At 40.9% G+C, this 19,378-nt stretch overlaps 1 protein-coding gene across 1 annotated transcript; it reads right to left on the bottom strand.

Annotated features, from left to right (window-relative positions):
* Positions 1–14,023: 14,023 nt before the first annotated feature.
* LOC120798221 (complement C1q-like protein 2) lies at positions 14,024–16,506 on the bottom strand. The gene is made up of 2 exons (XM_040142361.1): positions 15,907–16,506; positions 14,024–15,118 (listed from the first exon to the last, which is right to left on the bottom strand). Exons 1-2 carry the CDS (start codon positions 16,504–16,506, stop codon positions 14,939–14,941), a joined length of 780 nt encoding a protein of 259 aa, XP_039998295.1. The 3' UTR covers positions 14,024–14,938.
* Between the last annotated feature and the right edge of the window lie 2,872 nt (positions 16,507–19,378).

The raw sequence follows: 19,378 nt of genomic DNA, 5'->3' as shown, positions 1-19,378 counted from the left end.
TTCGCGTGGAAAAGCCGATGTTCTGTTCGAAAGTAAAGCCACGAGGGTGTGTGTGACTACACTGCTTCTCTGATACAGAAAAAGAAAACTAGTGTTTCCACGTTTTGTTTTTTTTAGGCCACCCAGTAGATCCCTTCCTTCCGGTGCGAAATGAACCAGTGTAGCCTAACGCCAAAGGAAGGAAAACGGCCGTGCAAACGTTACCCTGCATTCTACATTTGTCTTCTTTTATTGTCTCTATCTTTTTTCCATCTCAGTTTTTGCTCTTGTTTTTTGGTTTCATTCTGGCTCGTTATCTCGTCCAAATTACAGGCCTATAAAAATAGTCTGAAGCCTATCTGAGGCCATGCTGAAAGCAACCAATATCATCTCACCATGCAAACTGTTCGCTTCTAATTATCTCTGGGAATGAGTTTAATCACCTCCCTGTAGCCTGCTTTATCGTTTTTCCTATGATTATAAATTACTTAAGAATGTGTTTTAAATTTCTAAAAAAAAAAAAAAGAATCTACATTTAAAGTTATTATTTTTTTCATTAAGAAAAAAGTACTTTTTCAGTCAATAAAGCACGTTAGGCCAATACTCGGACGTGATGTGTAGCTACAAAAAAAGTGGCCCGTGTGAGCTTTATTGTGAAGAACTATTTCACTGCTCAGTGAAGACAAAGAATCAAACAAATTCGGGAATCCGCTAAAGGAGGAAATAACAGATGCTTATTGTTTGCATCAGATTTACCGAAATAGTTCAGTCCAATCTTAATTTTTAAAAATGTTAAAATACACAACAACAACAACCGCTTCATAATCTCCAGACACCGTCATGGAGAATATTATGAAAAACTTTCGCCCTCAAATATGAGGGCTCAAATGATTAAAGTGGATTATTTTTTTCACTCCCAAAAAAAATGCATTTATTATAACAATACACGGATCGCTACAAAAATTACAATAAAGATCTGCAACTTCTTTCGTGGTCACTAAATCTAATCCGGCTATTGGCTCATGCCCACCAATGGCTTGAAAATACAAAAATGCCTCCCTGCGTTGTCGAGGAGAAAGTTTATCATGATACTGTTACTTCTTCAATTTTTGACTTTAGATTAAAACATTTGAATCGCATTGTCCGACAGATAAATAATTTGCCAAAATAATGTGTTAGACTCAGGAAAGTTGTGACGCTTTGGCTGGACTCAAAGCCTCGCGGCTCTGCAGCTGCGTGCCTGTGCTTTCACCTAGTGGCGGAAGATGTGAAACAGTGGACTGTTACAGAAAAGGATTCTCCCCATCTACCCAGGTTTCTGGGTTCATGCGTGTCCATTCGGGTTAAAGAGCAAAATGGGCAGATTTATCAGAGCCTGTTATTAGTTTTTGTTTGCTGAACAGTTCAGGTAATGTTAGTGTGTTACAGCCAAGAGGGACCACGTCTTACAGGAAGCCGTGCAGGGTTCTGTACACGTTTTATTACAGAATACACCAGTTTTAATGTATTCCCAACAAAGTAAAGATTAGTTTGATTTCATAAAATTGTTTTCGGTTAAAGCTTCCATAAAGCAGACAGTGTAATACCTTTATAGGGCAGTAGTGTAATGCTCACCTCACAAAATTCAGTTAAAAGGTGCAGAAAGGGTTTCTAAATGGTGAATGGACTGCACTTATACATCGACCACTCAAAGCGCTTTACACTACATGCCCCATTCACCCATTCACACACACACACTCATACAGCACTCTTTTCTATACATACTGCGCTTTCTACACGAACACACACACACACACACACACACACACACACACACACACACACACACACACACACACACACTCGCACACCGACGATACATCGGGGGCAATTTGGGGTTCGGTATCTTGCCCTGGGACAATTCGACATGCGGACGACGCGCTCTGCGTCCTGAGCCGCAGCCGCCAATCGCTGCCCGGTGGAGTCTTGGCGTGAAACAGTGTGGGAACCGCTGGGCTCAAGTAGCCACATCTGGCAACCTCCAAGCGGAAACCAAGTGCAACCCTCTGGCGACATCTAGCGGTTCAGACGTGTAAGTGGTGCATGCATCTTTGACCCGCGTGTTACTGCAGACACTGCATGTGGCAAACAGCATGTTCTCTTAACTCAAAACATTCCAAACCACCGACATCAAAGTGATTTCTCCTAGAAAAATAATTCCCTGCACAGAAAAGAAAAATACTCTTCAATACAGTGGTGGATGATGACTAAATACATTTACTCAAGCGCCACACTAAAATACAAATTTTAGGCACTTGAGCTCTACTTGAGTATTACCATTTCTTGCCACTTTGTACTTCGACTCCAGTCCAATTCAGAGGCAAATAGTGTACTATTTACTACATTTATTTGACAGCAATAGATTAAACTATTCTAAATTATGTGAGTTAGCATAAAAACTAGCTCCACCTTAACCAAGTAAAACAATACAATGGTGCTTACACATGAATGGATTAGTAATAATAATATATTGTAGTATGAAACTCTCATGGACTACTTTCTGCGTTCAGCACTTTCACTTTTGATGCTTTAAGTACTTTTTTGGTAATTACAGCTACTTACATGACATTTTCGATGAAGGGCATTTACCTACAATGTTTACATTGTGTTATTGCTACTATTGATCTGAATATTTCTTTCACCTCTGCGTGTAAACAAGAAAGAAAAGAAAAACAAAATCAACACCAAATCAAAAACTCTCCTACTACACATTGAGCTAGAACTTAACTTAAAATATAAATGAATATATCCAGGCAAGCTATTTCATTATATAGGTAAAAATATTTTATGTGAGCCTAATCCAGGATGAATATTTATACATTAAGACACCTAAATATATTCATTTCTTGGGATAAACAACATATCTTTGAATAATATTCATTTGACGTTTCACATACAGCAAATACATACAAATGCATTTTTAATTTAATTTAATTTAATTTAATTTAATTTTCATTTTTCGATGACGACACTCATTTCTTTCAAAAACAATTGCACAACTACAAATTAAGATTTTTTTATATACCTGTTCAAGGTTTCTACAGTATCAGCTCTTTTTAGCAAGGCAACAAACGCATCCTTGCACTACTCTGCATGTCCACTAGATGTCGGAGTGAAACAGGGGGAAAAACTTGTTGAAACGTTCTGCCCATTTCAGTACAACCAAGGAGAGACAAAAACAAGGGTTACGAAACACAAAAGGAGCATTAATCAATGAAGATTAGTGGCATGCAAGCAAGATGGATGGGCTCCGTCCACAGTGGTTATGAATATATCTCTTCTTTCATAAAAGTCATCAAAGCCAGTAAAGCCAAATGCAAAGGCTGTTTTTTATTTAAAATGGCTAAAAAAATAACTTGTGTTTGTTTAAAAATATCAGAGTTATAAAATCAAATTTATCAACTTGTCTAAGACATAAAAAGTGCAGTTGTGAGGTTGTAAAAGCAGTCTACAAAAACAGCAATAAACAGCAGCACAAGACGGAAACATCAAGACAAAAGAATACATTTACGTACGTTTATCATCATTTGCTGATTCTGAAATCTAATTCGAAGATCAAAACTGTTGAAGCAAACATCTGATTATCACCTTCTTCAAAATAGTGAATAAATCTACGGTTTTCCAATCTTTCATTGTTTGATATTTTTCAACGTTGTGCCACAAGTGTCAAATTTAAGTAGCTTTGCGGTGATGCGAGGGCAAACGGGCAAATTTACAATTTCAGTCCCATCACTGTCTCCCATACAAGACCCTTCAAATATTGAAATGCCAGCAATGTACAGAGGACATGTTTGGATACTAAATGATGATTATTATTCACAGAGTTTCCCATCTCTCTCTCTCTCACTCTCTCTCTCTTTCCCTCCTCCTCTCTGTCTATCTCTCTTTCCAAGGTCCAGGCTCTCCGCAGTAATAATAGATGAAGGGCTCCTCTCCCTCATCCATTAATCAGGAGGGAGGCTGAGGTAAAGGAGGGCTGATCTTTGGCCTTCGCTCACATGCACACCCACTCACCTATCATCAATAATTGAAGAGATATTAATGCAGATAAATAATTAAGCTTTGGAGGATCTCTTAAGAGTCCTAATGAGAAGTGGGGGACAAATTGCCCCTTAGTCTTATTACGTCTTGCTGAGAAGTTTGTGAAAGCTGAAGGTGATGATAAATGGGCCCCATTTAGTAACCGGCAAATTAAATCGATGCAGACACTTTGCTTGGCTTGTCTACAAAATTACCCGTCTACATTGCTGCGGGATGTTGCTATAAAGTAGAAATGTATATTGAATTTTTTGTCTCTATACAGCAGCGTTGGTCAGTGTCAACGGTATTACATTGTCGTCGTGGGCATTCTAGCATGCTGACGATAGCATTTAGCTCAAAGCTGTGCGCGCTTAAGGGCAACACATCAAGGGCATTTTCCCATTCGACAGTTTCTCTTCATCCATTGCGACTGTAACTGCTAGAGAACCACAGAAGAAGAGGAAGTGAAGGTTTGGTTGCTGAGTTGTTTCAGCCTGGGGAGCGGATTGCTGCGTCTCTTCAGAAGTGGTGCACGTTGATGCTGGGAAAATTGGACAATGGCATCGATCTGCTTCGACGCGTGTCAATGCACCAACGGTGTGTGGGCTTTTCGACACGTGTCACACACCGCCTATATGCGTTTCCCTTCGGCCTTGTTATTAATGATGGCTATGTCAGTTGGTATATCCACCACGTTGGTCAAGACTGAAATATCTCTACAACAATTGGATGGATGGCCATGAAATTTAGTATAGACATTCATGATGCCCAGAGGATGAATCCTACCGACTTTGGTGGTCCCCTGACTTTTTCCTTTCGTGCCACCGTGACGTTGACAGTTGTAGTTTTCAGTGTTCGGTGAAATGTCTCGAACTGTCAATCCATCCAACATGTTGGATCGATTGACATGAAATTTGGTACAGATGTTCATGTTCCCCTCCGGATGACTTGTCGAATCTTGGTGAGCCCTCAACTAGTGCCATCATCAGGTAAAAATTGAATTTGCTCAAAACTTTGTCTTATGGCCAAACACCTGCAAAACGAATGACATTCCCAAAGAATTACACCTGCTAAACATCAGCATAGTAGTGTCACCATTGTGTCATTGTGAGCATGTTAGCATGCTGACATTAGCATTTAGCTCAAAGCAATGCTTTGTCTAGGTACAGTGTCATATGGCTGCTTGCATGATTGTACTCTTAGTCTTGTTGTACCATTAGGGCAGATAAGAGAACTGTTATATTTGACTTCCATCTATGGAGGCCATCATAGAGCCAACATCTCCTCTTGTGTGGCTTTTCATGTCCTGAACACACGATTATTGTTATTATTTCATTTTCCCATTTTTAAACATTTTGAAACTGTCCTAATAATCAGCATCGGCGTTTTTGTTTCCCCCCTTTAAACAACCTGTTTCATGACACACATCAACCACATCCTGCAGTGAATGCATCATTGTATGTATGCGTGACTGAAGGGGTCTCACTGTGTGTTCACTTGTGTCTGTGTGCGTGTGTGTGTTTGTGTGTCCTCATCAGCCATGCTGCCTGGGGCCTCTCTAACCTTTCAGTCGACTCTCTGAGGATTGTCTCTCTCATCTGGCATCCTCAGCCTGTCACTGTCATCAGCTAGAGGAGAAATGAAAGATATAGTCCTCATTGGCTTTGTTACAATAAGAGCCACCTGCTCCATTGACTTATTTCCTTAACCTTTACTCCCATATATTAAGAAATGACAGATTGCATGACATGGGATTCCGAAAACCTCCTAAGAGACATGGTGATAAATTAAAGATATCCTGGATAAGTCATTATCAGATTTGAAAGCTGACGACGGCCATTTTACACTGTTTGAGTTGTCCAAGGGAAATGATAATAAAGCAAAAGTAAATGCTACCACTAAAATTTTGCAATAGAGAAAAAGTTGAAGGATCACCAAAGGAACATTAGTGTCTATAATCTTATATTGGACTGAATTTTAGCACAAAACGAGGCTGTTGGCTTCATATTAACAGAAAGACATCAAAGAGCTTCAAATTAGGCAGGAGGTGAATGGTGGAACTATTTTATAGCTTCTAAAACTCCTGTCTGTCATGACAAGCTGAGGGAGAAGACAGGACATAAATAATGACAAAATGAATGGGCAAGCGGAAGTGGAGGAGGAGAAGGCAGTCAGCAGGGAGAGGTGGATGATGGTTGATGGGATGAGGGATAAAATGTGTATGTGTTTGTGTGGGTTTGTGTGTGTGTGATTGATCTCTTCATAGTCTCCTTTAGCCTCTCATTATGGCCCGGCCCTGAGAACAAGACAGAGATGGGTTTCTGACAGTTATGCCATTTTCCTGCCTGCCTGCAAATCATCTGTGCGCACGATGTGTGAGTTCTTGTATTTGCGCATGTCGGGATCAAAAGTCCTCACAAAGATAGAAACTTGCCTTCGACTTGATAGAGTAAAGCTTGGGTTTATGGTCTAAAAGTGAGATTAAGGATTACATTTAGGGAAAAGTTGAATTTATAGTTAAAATTAGTTTTAAGATTAGAATTTGGATCAAGTTTAAATTTGGCTAAGGAGTGTAGAGGAGAGGGTTAGGCTTAAAGGAATAGTTTGACATTCTGAGAAATACTCTTATTTGCTTTAATACTGAGAGGTAGATGCAAAGATTGATACCTCTCTTGCCTGAACGTTGAATTTGAAGGAGACTGTCCTCCCAGAAAGAATAGCTCCGTAGCTCGTTTGTGCCAGCTATGGCCTTCAGCAGCAGCTGGTTTAGATAAGTTGTGCTGTAAATAACCAATTCACGTTTCAATATCAGTTCATAGCAGCTACATTAAGTTTGAAATAGGACATCATGCTCAAGTGGTAGCTTCATGAGTGTGACAAAACATTACAGTGAGAGTTATCTTCATAAAGTCAAAGCGCTCACAAACACTGAGTGCAAAGGTAAGAGCCTTTTTATAGCCTTAAATGACCATATTGCGTATAGAGAAGATTTTTTGCCTTGCATCAGGGTCAAATATAATCATTTTCACTATGGTTATGGAATGTCCTCTGTTTTACTTCTGCTAAGACAGGCATATTATGGCTGCAACCCATGACTGTTTTAATTATAAATTAATCTGCTGAGTTGATTAGCTGCTTAATTGTTTGAGCTATAAAATGTCAGAAAATAGTAAAAAAAAATGCCATCACCATTCCCCAAAGCCCAAGTTGGAATGTTCAAATGTCTTGTTTTGTGTGAAACAACAGTTCAAAAGTCAAAGACAATTACTTAAAGACAACAGAGGACAGAGAAAACCACAAATGATCACATGTGAAGCTGAAAGCAGAAAACTTTGTATGTTATTTTATGTTTTTTTGCATTGCAAATTACTTAAATGATCAGTTGGTTATTAAAAATTGTTGCATTCCCAGAATAGCTCTCACAATGATGTTAAAATGTTTCAAATAGCAGCTTTATATCAGTGAAAAGCAGTGTCTACCAGCTGCCACTGCAGCCTTGAAGGTTTCTGTCCATTCATGTGTTTTAACAACAATACTAAGCTGTGACACCATGACACCACTGTTTCAGCGACCCTGGGCACATCGATACGATTGCTCAAACTCCGAGGTGTAAGTGGTGCAGGTGACTGATGATGAAAAGAGGTTAAAAATAATAAATGAGGCGGCTGACACACTGCACACTAAGCCCGAGACAAGAATGGATAAACACACGTGCAAGTATTTACAGTGTTGTGCAGCATTTGACGGAAGATGTGTTCACAAAAGTGGAAGTTAATTGTCTTTGCAAAAAACAGCCACAATGACCCACACAATGTTATTTGTCAAATGAGCTTAACCCTGAGTTTGCATTTACATGCATTTGCCTTTATTCTTTTCTTTTATTTACCCTCCATGAGAAAAAAAGATGTTCAGTCACTACTTTCTGTTTCACCCCGTTCTCTCTGTGTCATTTCTCTTTCCCCTTATTTGGCCGAATAAACTGCAGGGGAGCTGTAGTTTTCAAAGTGCGGACTGACAGATGAAGTGAGTCAGCATTTGGTTGAATCATTATCCAACATATAAATCGTAATACTGAGAAAACATTCCACGGAGGCAAAAAAACCCTTGAGTCTCTCAGCCTCATTATTTATTTTGCTGTGTATTGTTTAGGTTCACTTTGGAGACCTTTGGGACAGACTTCGTTGTCGCTGTCACAATGAGAAAGACATAAAAAATGAGCAGTAAACCAAAGGTTTTATATTATAAGACATGAAGCAGTCTTTAACCATTTCCCATTTAGGACTAAAACACTGATTCTACAACTCTGGAAATCTGCTGGAGGGATGAACACCATTCTTCTAAAAGATATTCCCTCATTTGGTATTTTGATGATGTTGGTGGTGAGCGCCGTCCAACACGTCAGTCCAAAATCTCCCATAGGTGTTCAACTGGGTTGAGATCTGGTGACTGTGAAGGCCATAGTATATTATTGACATCAATGAATTTTAGAAAAAGAAACGCGTGGCCACTCTTGATTCTTAACAGTGATGAAAGAAGTATTTAGATCAGATAGCAATACCACAATTTAAAAATACTCCATCACAAGTAAAAGTCCTGAAATCAGTTTTTTACTTGATTAGAAGATCAGAAGTGTTGCAGCTAAATGTACTTAGAATATCAAAAGTGAACGTACTCATTATGCAGAACAGCCTTCTGTCTGCGTTGTATTATATTATTTTATTGGATTATTACTGCTGCTGCATTAACATGTAAGGAGCATTTAAATGTCGTAGCTTGTCGAGTTGGAGCTAATTCTAACTACTTTATGAACTGTTGGGTTGTTTGATCTGTAACAGTGAGTAATACTTTATAAACTGATCACGTTTTGTGTGTAAATCTGCAAACTACCTAGTAAATTTAGGCGTGAAATAAATGTAATGACGTAAAAAGCACAATATTTTTCTCAAAAAAATGAAGCTCCAAGGGTGATGGTCTGTTCAGCTAACTGTAAAGTGTGTGTTCAGATCGCTTGCACTCTTGGACTGATTATATAACGTTTAAAATCCGTGAGTCTGCAAACAGCAAACGTCAACATGCTTAATTTGACTTCGCTTAGAAGAGCAGGTTGGCAGCTTGTGATGCTGAACTTGTTTTTACAGTATAGGCTATCTTTAAAAGCATAGCTTGGGGAAAATGCTTATTTGATAGAGGAAGATCTTTACTACTCTCATACAGCTCATACATTTTCTGTACAGTAAATATGAAGCTAGGGTCAGCTGACGATTAGCTTACCTTAGCATGAGGACTGGAAACAAGGGGAAAACAGCTAGCCTGGTTCAGTCCAATAGTAAAATCACCTACCGACTCATCTAAAGCTCACAAATTAATACGTTATGTTTTGGTTGTTTAATTTGTACGAAAAACTGCACTGGAAAAACATCAAGTTGCGGTTTTAGAAAGGAGTTATGTGCTGGAGCTGCGTCCTTACTGTGGCAACCAGACTCCAGCCGCGTTATAGAGACGACACTGCTGTCCTCAGCATGTGCCAAAGTACACCTTTATGAGCCAAGTGAGTATAATAAAACACCCTTCTCTGCTCTACCAAAAAGTCACGCTGCTGTTAATTCAGCAAAAAGAAAAGGGAGTAACCTATAGGAGCAGCTCTAAAATGATCACATGATTACTCACGTGTGTTTTGATCGGCAGTAGCCAGTCAAAGACAATTTACCTTACACAACTCCCACTGTTCACTCTTAAATAAAATCATAATATTTTACTCAGTGATATGTTATCATGCGAAAACATTTGTCATTTGAATTTTTAAAAAAATGTACAATACTCTCCCCCTTTCCCCCTTCTAATAATTCTCAAACAGTTCCTAAAAACTTAATATATCCCTTAAACAAATGGTCCAATAAAGTTTACTCTCCTAAGCAATCAAACAGTTATTGTCCCACTGCACACAGTTACATCTTTAATGTGCCGTCTCTTCAGTTGAATTTAGTTTGCATTTAGTTTTCCAATGAGGATCTTCTTCTCCCCCCGGCTGCGTCGATTGTGGGCACGCCAGCTTGAAGATAAGCAGAGGGTTTTTTTAGGTGTCAATTAAAGTGAAAATTCTCAGCTTTCATCCTCTCTGCAGGTCCCTTCAGATGTCCCTCTTTATATTTTCCTCATGCCACGCCGGCATTTGCATCTCAGGCATGAACGTGGATCAATCATCGCGGGGATAAAGTCGGTGGAGTGAAAGAATGAGGAGAGGTTTTTAAAAATGTCCTGATGATTGGCTGCCTGTGCGGAGAGCTTTGTTGTCTGCCATTTTTCATGGCGATTCGGCAATCAGACACTCGCGGAAATCATCTGAGGCAGACTGCGTTTTGCTGCTGGAGACGCGCTTGTGGGCAGCAGGCGGGTCTTTTTTGGCATTGTAAACTCTATTATTAGATTAGACTCACAGGATTTAATTAAAAAAATCATAGTTAATGAAGGTGACAGGCAAAACAGGCAAAACGCACACACATAGACAAAGACACACACACACACACACACACAAAACCTGGCAAAGCTCAGCAGCAGAGTGCCGGGCAACACATGCTATCACTACTCCAATACGATGCCTGTTGCTCAGCTGCCTGTCAAGCCAAATTTCCCTGAACACAAAGTGTGTGTGTGTGTGTGTGTGTGTGTGTGTGTGTGTGTGTGTGTGTGTGTGTGTGTGTGTGTGTGTGTGTGTGTGTGTGTGTGTGTGTGTGTGTGTGTGTGTGTGTGTGTGTGTGTGTGTGTGAGAGTGTGTGTGTGAGGCCTTGTCCCACTTATCTCATCCATCAGAGAATTTCACTACTCCGTCTGTCAGTCAGCAATCTCTCACAGTCACCCCAGACTAGGGGGATGGAGCAGCCTGATCATCTATCGTGTTGTTATATATGTGACTGTGTGTGTGTGTGTGTGTGTGAGAGCATCCATCTGGAAGTCAGTGACACATACTGCTGCTGATGTCTCAGTTGGTGTCAGCAGCTCCACTTTTCATCCTAAATGTGTCTGCAGTGGGGGCTGAGAGACTTTATAAGGCCATCATGCTTTGAGCTTTAAAAAGTTTAAGAGGCCTCTGCTGGTGACATCATCACTCCGGTTCACATTTCTAAACCTCCCTGAGCAATGATCATCTCAAACAGTGAGTGAATCCAGCCTGGTTATAGCGTAATAATACTAAATACTTTAATAAACCTCTACGGAATGTCACCTTAAAACCTTCGCCATCTTTTTGAGGACATAATTTCTTCGCCTTTATTTATCGAACCTCAAAATTACACTTAAAAAAGGAAGAGCTTACCAGGGACAGTTCACTCTACATAGGCCCCACATAGTTCCTACTGTTCACTAAAAAATACTTCAGTTTTTTACTCAGTGATATGATATTCGGGAATAATATCTGCAAAATGTGAAATCAACAACAATCTAATATTTACTATACTTTATAAATAGGGATTAATAAATAGCGATTGGCTACAAATTGGCTGAAATGGAAGCAAAAAGAAAACTAAACTGGAGCAGGGAGGAAAGTCTGCTACTGGCACGGTCTGGCAGGTACATCAGAGAAAACATATCAGGAGAAGTTAGTGCCACTCTTTCGGCCTGGTGTGTCTCTCATAAGTGTGGCCATTCCGGCTGTATGGGCCATGCTAACTTTGAACAGTCCACCTCTGCTGTATAGGTTCAGGGAAACAACGATCGGGATTTACAGCGATAGGGATCTACATCCCGGTAGGTAAGCCGGCAAGTCGCCCATTCCAGGTAACTACTTTCTGTGTTTACTTTGTGTCGGACAGACAGCTGTTTGAAAGAGTTAAAATAATAAAAGTAATGTTCATTTTGAAAGCTGTGGGAGGCTTGCACAACTTGCCCTGATATATGTTGTTCTGCACAAGTGTCGTTTCCCCGATCTCTACAACAGAGGTGGTTAGCGCAAAGTTAGCGCAACCCATGGAGCCACCATAGCCACATTTCAGGGAAAGACACAGGGTTGAAATAAGCTGCAATTTTCCTTTAAGAGACTTGTTAAACTTTTTTTAAAAATTGAGAGCATTTTTCAATACTTGAGAAATGTGTTAAATATAGACGTTTTGCTAACATTTGCATATGGGGGTCAAGTCCAAAATGGTTACAATGTTGTCAATGAACCAAACTAAAAACCAGCCGATGAAGACAGAAACTGCAGACCACTAAGGCTAATTGGGAGTACGTTATGTGTTAGGCTTACACACGTTTTCTTCACACAGAAATTGCTTGTAATTTTTTCTATATATGCACACAAACTGTACCATTTTTGTCATAAAAATGTGGCGACAACAGTCTCCCAGTTTGTTTTTTCCTTGAACAGCTAAAGAATAACACAGTCCCTTCTGAAGGGAGGACAAAGTTAGTTTGCAGAGTGCAGGAAAATCTGCCAACACCTTAATAGAGGTTTATCTAACCAGACATGCTAATATTTGTTTTCCATGATTTCCATTTAAATTGACAAGGATGGTGTGTAAACAGCTGCGTCTGTGTGTTCCTGAGGGCATGGGCAGGAGTAGAAAATGACGCACACACAAAACAGCCACCATCCTAATGAAGGCTTACAGCAATATTTGAGTTGGGTACAGTATTTGCAAATCTCAGTACAAGTTCATTAGAAGCGAAAGAAGATACACAGGCTTATTCTATCGAATAAGCACAGGAGAAATGTACCTATTATAAAAAATTACATATTCTTAAATTTAGTCTTATACAGTATTTTTATGTATTAACTTAGCGCTAGGGCTAAAACCATTGATAATTATCGATTAGTCTGCTGATTATTTTTACAATAAACAGCATGTGATGTTATTAATACAATATAATGTGAGGTTGGCAATGTATTCAACAAATATATATATATAAATATAAATATATATATATTATATATTATATAATATATATATATATATATATATATATATATATATATATATATTATATAATATATACACACGCAGCTATAGTGGCTCGCAGTACAAAAAACAGCCCCACCCGACTAAGTGCTGGGGAGCAGAACGGCATCTAAGGTTCACTGACTAAAAAATGACTGCAAGCTACAGCAGAGCAAAGGACATTCAGGGAGGCACCTGGAACCTGTAGGAGACACCGTAGAGAGGCAGGTTTATAGGTTACAGCGCAATACAACGCATTCAGACAGGCGACAGTTTTCAGGCAAAAAATATGCACAGACAAATTTCAGGCCACTAAACAGCAGATTGCTCGTAGAAATGTACCTCTGACAAAACAAACACCAATTGTCTGAGAGCATATAAATGACAACTGTTCCATACTTTTGTATGCGAAAATCATTTGCTCATGTCTGAAAGCTTCCTCTGTACCTTCTTTCTTCCTCTTGCCCTGATGAAGAGATTTTCACACAGTGCAAACGTTTTGTCAAACAATATTTATTGGCATATATGAGAACAAAATAGAACAGATTCAGTATTAATTCAAGACATCCATTGGTAAGTTTCATTTGTAAGTTATTGGGTCATTTTGTGAAACACACACAATCAAAGTACTAGCTTAGAACTTTTTGTGTCTCACCTAATGCGTTTCCCATGTGACGTCTGTCGGCTTTGGCACTTTCCACTGACGTCATCAGACCATTTCAGTCGATCACATGTTCCAAAACAGGTGCAGCTCATCAAGTTAAGGTGCATTGCATTTGAATCATGGGCATAAGGATGCACTGTATGCCTGTTTATGTTGTTCGTATTTTGCAATTAATTCTGATAATGTGCTTACTTTTGGGAGAATAAGAAATAAAATTGGACACTGGGCTTTCAAAACAAGTAATATCAAGGGGCTTAGATGTATTTTAGCTACCAAGGCAAAGGCCTGGTCACACCAGAAATTGGCACAGTGAACATTTGTAGTAGGCTAGTTTGTAAACTAGAGTAAACACCGGGAACATGCTAGCACTAGTAAAATTTAAAAAAAAAACATGCTAGCTCTAGTCAGTCAAAGTAGCTTCTTTCTGTTGTCTCTATACTGGGATGTCTACGCCTCCTTGGCATTTAGTTCTCAAGTTTGTACATCATTTCATTTACTAAAGGCGGGAAAATAGCTCTCCAAGCTAGCTAGCTTGCTAACTCTTAGTTATAAGCTTGTTAGCTTAGTCGCTAATGGGAAATTCAATTTCTCCAAAAGAATATCTGTACCACTGACTCGTGTGTGGTTACTATGAAGAACAGTTTATACTCCCAACATAAGAGGTTGAATAAAACTGGATGTTTCATCACAGCTAATGAGCTACGTTAGCTTCCTCCATTTTGGACTCTTCCAAGATGGTTTGCAGTTGGTTAAGGCTGCAAATTTTTGGGTTGAAGTTCACCAAAACTGAGCTTGATGTATAAAGTGTGTGCAGATTAACTTTGTCCCTGTGTGTAAATCCACTGATTGTGCCAATTTCACTGAAATCTGCCGATTTTTGCAGCAAAAGTTCCCTGTTTTCAACGCTGGTTTGACCAGGCCTTAAGGCTTGACACTGCTGGCTAATTCATACTCCCAAAACTGCTAATCTGATGTTAATTCATTTCCTTGATTTCAATGCATTTGCGTCAAAATATTACATACTGTACTATACGAACCGCTATGCCTGTGAGCAGCCAGTAAGGCTTCACCTTAACTCAAAGAAACTTAAATAACATATTGCTGATACTACATATTGTCTGATGACGGCAGCCTCCAGCTGACCTTAAGTTAAATCAAATACAAATGAAAAGATGTCTCACTAAATAAACAGACCATACAGTCATGTTCTGGCACCTATCTTCAACAGAAGAGAAACAAATTAGACCACATACTTTGCTGGAAACAATTTTCAGTGATGATTACTGTCCATGGACCTGTTGTGATGTGTTTAGTCGGGGTATAAGATAAAGCCAGAAAAGGTGCTGTACTTGTTGTTGTTGCCTCCATGGGCTTTGCCGCCGTCCAGTTTGACGTAGACCTCATCTCCAGAGTCCAAGTGCAGCACGGCACTGTTGCTGGCATAGTCGTAGTTCTGGTCTGCATCCTGAGCGATGGCACTGGCCCGAACCTGGAGAAATACAGGGACACGACTCCCTGTATTAAGCGTGAGCTAATAAGGAGGAATGTAACGGAAATAGAAACTGAGTAGAAAAGATCATGTGTACCTGAGGGGCAAAGAGAAACAGCAGTGGCGCAGCCATAAAAGTAGCATCTGGTGTGTGAAAGGAGTACGTGTCTAATTCTAAACTACCTAGTGGAAATCACAGAACAGGACCATTGAATAGAATAGAATCAAATAAAAGTTGACCTAAACCCTTAATCTGCATTTGAATTTAACCCCCTTTCAGCATCTATAATTAACAGTGGTAATGTTAAGACTAATGTCCGACCCTTCGTCCAGCTGGAGCTAAGAACATCTGAGAGTAAACCCTCATCCAAACAGGATTTACGCATGAGTGCCACTGCCAAACAGAGCATGCAGACATGCTTGGATTTGACCAGACATATCACAGATGTTACCTTGAATTCATTAAAGATATGAATTGTAAGAATAGGCAGTTATGTAAATCGCGTTAAGGTGAATAAAAGATCAAGCCTTAGGCGATGTTTTGCACATCTTGCGCGTAAAATGCGCATTTTTACATATTGGCGAACGTGCTATGGAATATTAGTCTAACCTCTTTTTATCTTCAACCAAATGGAATGAAATCTGTTTGTTTGCTGTCATTTATTCTTAATGTAAAGCGCTGTTGTTAATAATGAGTTAAATGTTTCCACCAACAAGTGAAACTGCGTTGGAATTTCGTATAAAACGGTACAGTGGTCGTCACTGTTCGTGCTAAACTATAGCTGTACCTGTCCGTTTTTGCACAGGTCGGCCCACATGCTGGTCCCGTCTCCTCCCCGCATCAGCACATGGTAGGTGAAGAAATAGATCCCGGACACATGGCACGTGAACTTCCCGGTGCTCGGATCGTAGTGGTTTCCCAAGTTTGTAATCACGTCGTCGAACTTTAACACCTCGTATCCCTCGTGTGGATTCTTCAGACCGACGTAAAAAGCGATCCTGAAACTGTTCGTCGTGGAGTTGACACCGTCCGTTTCTCCGTTCTCAGTCCCCACGGCGCCGGCTAACGCGGGGAAGGCGAGCTTACTGTCCCCGCGCTCTCCCGGTGGCCCCCTCGGACCCGGGGGTCCCGGTTCTCCCGGCGGGCCCCTGGATCCCGGTTTGCCCGGTCGCCCCGGCTCCCCGCGACTCCCTTGCGCCATCGGCGGCAGCGGAGCGACACCGTTCACGTTCTGGATCACCTCCATGGCGGTGGCCCCCGCCGGTTTGGGGCTGTACGGGTCGCAGACCATCCGACAGGTGCCCATCATCTCGTAGTAATGAGCGGAGGTTTCCGAGGTGCGGAGCAGCAGTAGCGGGACAGCAATGGCCAGAGCCAGCAAAACCATCGCGACGGCGGTCACCAGAAAGACCACCGACCTCTTCCTCCGCGCGGGTGGGGGACAAATGGATGACAGAAGAGCCGTGGAGCCGCTCTGAAGGGGAATCGTGACAGAGGACGGACGGGCTTTCAGGACGATAAAAAACAAAGGACTAAGTTCATTAAGTGCGCATCCCTCGGTCCGGCTGCTCTAGATAGTGGCTCCAAGCCCCTGGGCAGCGGCTGTGACCAGGGAGCGGGGGCGCGTCTGGGCTGGATGGATGGGAGCGCGCGGACAGCCGCATCCAGCTGCTTCCAGCTTTCAAAGTGAGCGAGAATAAGACCGGAAGGTAGGCGGTGGGGCCTACAAATTAAAACAGTATCTTACGGACGATTTGGTTTACCAACATAGAAAATATAAGAGAGTGTTTAACAGAGTATTTCTACACTGTGGTATTAGTACTTTTACTCAAGTAAGAGATTCTGAATACTTCTTCTGCCACTGTCCATCTTATGCGGCTTAATACTCCTAGTCCACTACATTTCAGAGGGAAATACCCCACTACTCCACTACATTCATTTGACAGCTATTATTAGTTGGGCTAGTTCTTTCAGAGTATTTTTTTACATAGAAAAATATGATGCATTGGTATATTTAACTGCCCATATTACACTCCTGCAACTACAATAAGGCACCGTGCACTGATAATAAAGATTTAAGGATACAACAGAGGTAGTTCTGCATAATGAGTATTTTTGACAGGTTAAGAAATTAATTCCTCTTATTTTTTTCATTAAGGTACATTTGTGATTGCAGGATTTTTACTTGAAATTAACTATTTTTATGATACTTGAGTAATCTGAATACTTCTTCCACCACCGCCTCAGACTGACAACTAAATTATGCGACATACAAAGCCGATTGGCAGCGTCTTTATCAAGGAGGCTTTTACTTCTAAGCGCTTCACAGGAAGTGCTGTGTTTGATTTCGATTGGCTTGGCAAGAAGAGCATGGCAAAGCCGGCGCGTAAAGTTGAAGTCTGCGCAATGTTTATTCAAAAATGGCACTAAATGGTTCCAAACGATTCACCAGTATTTACATGTAGAGACACACCTCAATCCTACAGCTGGAGGTATAAACCCATGCGTATATATACATAGCCTTAATATTCCAGAGGACTGCATATTTATTTTCACAAGTCTCAACGGTATGGAGACGTTTACATAAGTTCTTACGGGCAGAATACATTAAGGCCCAACATTACCACGCGGTTTATTCATTCATTCCCCTTTGGGAGCTCTGGTTTCAGAAACGGATCCATGAATTCTTCAGTCATAAAACTCTGGATTTGGATTTATGTCTAACCCTTCGGACAGATTGTAAGTCGGTGCTGAAAATGTGTTTTCTTCGCGTATCTGTCGGGTCATCATGCATGCGTCAATTAGCAAAAATTAAGGGTTTAAATTTTGAGGATTATTAAGGTGAATGTCCAGGTACGTGGCTCCATAACTGCATCCAGTAGACTTCCGAAATCAACAGAAATGAATTCAAGATGTCGGTTATTGTTATTTTCAACCTTAATGCATCCAGGTTAAAGTCGGATTTAACAAGTAGCTTAACCTGGTGATAAGAGCAGCTAAATACATGGCTAAATATTTGTCTCCGACCATGAGGGGTCTTTTCAAAGTCAGAACCAAACGCCTGAGGGGCAGGATCACTATGGTGATATCAAATGACCAGCTGCATTGGTCACTGTGCACAAACATACACAGAGTCCAACCCCCCCAGCCCTGGGGTGTGGGGGGTGGATAATTTATGCAGGAAATGGACCAGAAATGTCTGATGGCTGTCGACACCTCCAGCCCCCAGCTCCCCAGCTGCAGGGACATATTTGATGTCTTGTTTCACGAGGTGCAGAGCCACAGGCCTTGAATTTAGATTCTCCAACAAATTAAAATTCTTGCTGGGTGCAAGCGATCATTACTCTATTGCATACAGATTTGTCTTAAATGCCTCTTTAGCGCCTTTTGTTTCTTTTCCAGTGAGGCCACTATGCACTTATTCTAATCGTGTGGTTTATGAGCACATCGGCTGAATACGACTATTATCAATGCCTTTCATTGATTATTTCCAAACAGTGCAAGCTTTTGAGACACTCAATAAAGACAGCCTTTGCTCATTAGAAATAAAAGCATCTATTGATTTTGTCCTCAAGCTCAAAAATTCCCCCAAAGGACCTATAACCCTTCAGAACGGTGGTTTTGGGAGCTAAGCACCTGGAATTGGAGCACAGGCGCCACATCCACAGTAGAGGCTTTAGAGCTCAAGGCGATGTGCAGAAATCTTCAGAGGCCAGAGACAAGGCTTAGCTGAAGCCCTGTGTTCGCACTGCAGAAGCCCCACACCCCCCTTTCTAAGCAATTTCAACTTGTGCTCAGCTCAGCTTTAACTCCCCAGAACATGGCTCCGGCCGGATTGCTCATGTCTGAAGGTGAGAAGGAGCACGAGAAGTCATGAGAGCTGGGTCGAAAATGAGACTGCTGTTAGAATTTGAGGATCTGAGAGTCCTGGCGAAGCTGGAAATCTCCTGTCATGTTGTACATTTTTCTTCATCTACCGCTCTCTGAAATGAACAATGCAATAATCAACTGCAAAACAAAACCCTAAAAATAAGTATCCAGGAAGGCATACAGAGCACATTATGCTCCCGACTCTCTTACACGACTGCAGAAATGACCTTTACTCAGGATCTGTACAGTGAACTGTACCTTTAAGCTATGGTGAGCCATGCACGACACACTGTCCACATTATGCACTGGAGCTGCTGAGATGATCCCTCCCTGCGGCGCGGCCATGCTTCTGATAATGCTGCATGTTAGTGCACTGCCGTGTGATACAC

This window comes from Xiphias gladius, chromosome 13 (assembly GCF_016859285.1).
Source record: "Xiphias gladius isolate SHS-SW01 ecotype Sanya breed wild chromosome 13, ASM1685928v1, whole genome shotgun sequence".
NCBI classification, from domain to species: domain Eukaryota; kingdom Metazoa; phylum Chordata; class Actinopteri; order Istiophoriformes; family Xiphiidae; genus Xiphias; species Xiphias gladius.
The sequence above is the reverse complement of the archived record's forward strand: the minus strand, read 5'-3'. Positions and strand labels throughout refer to the sequence as shown.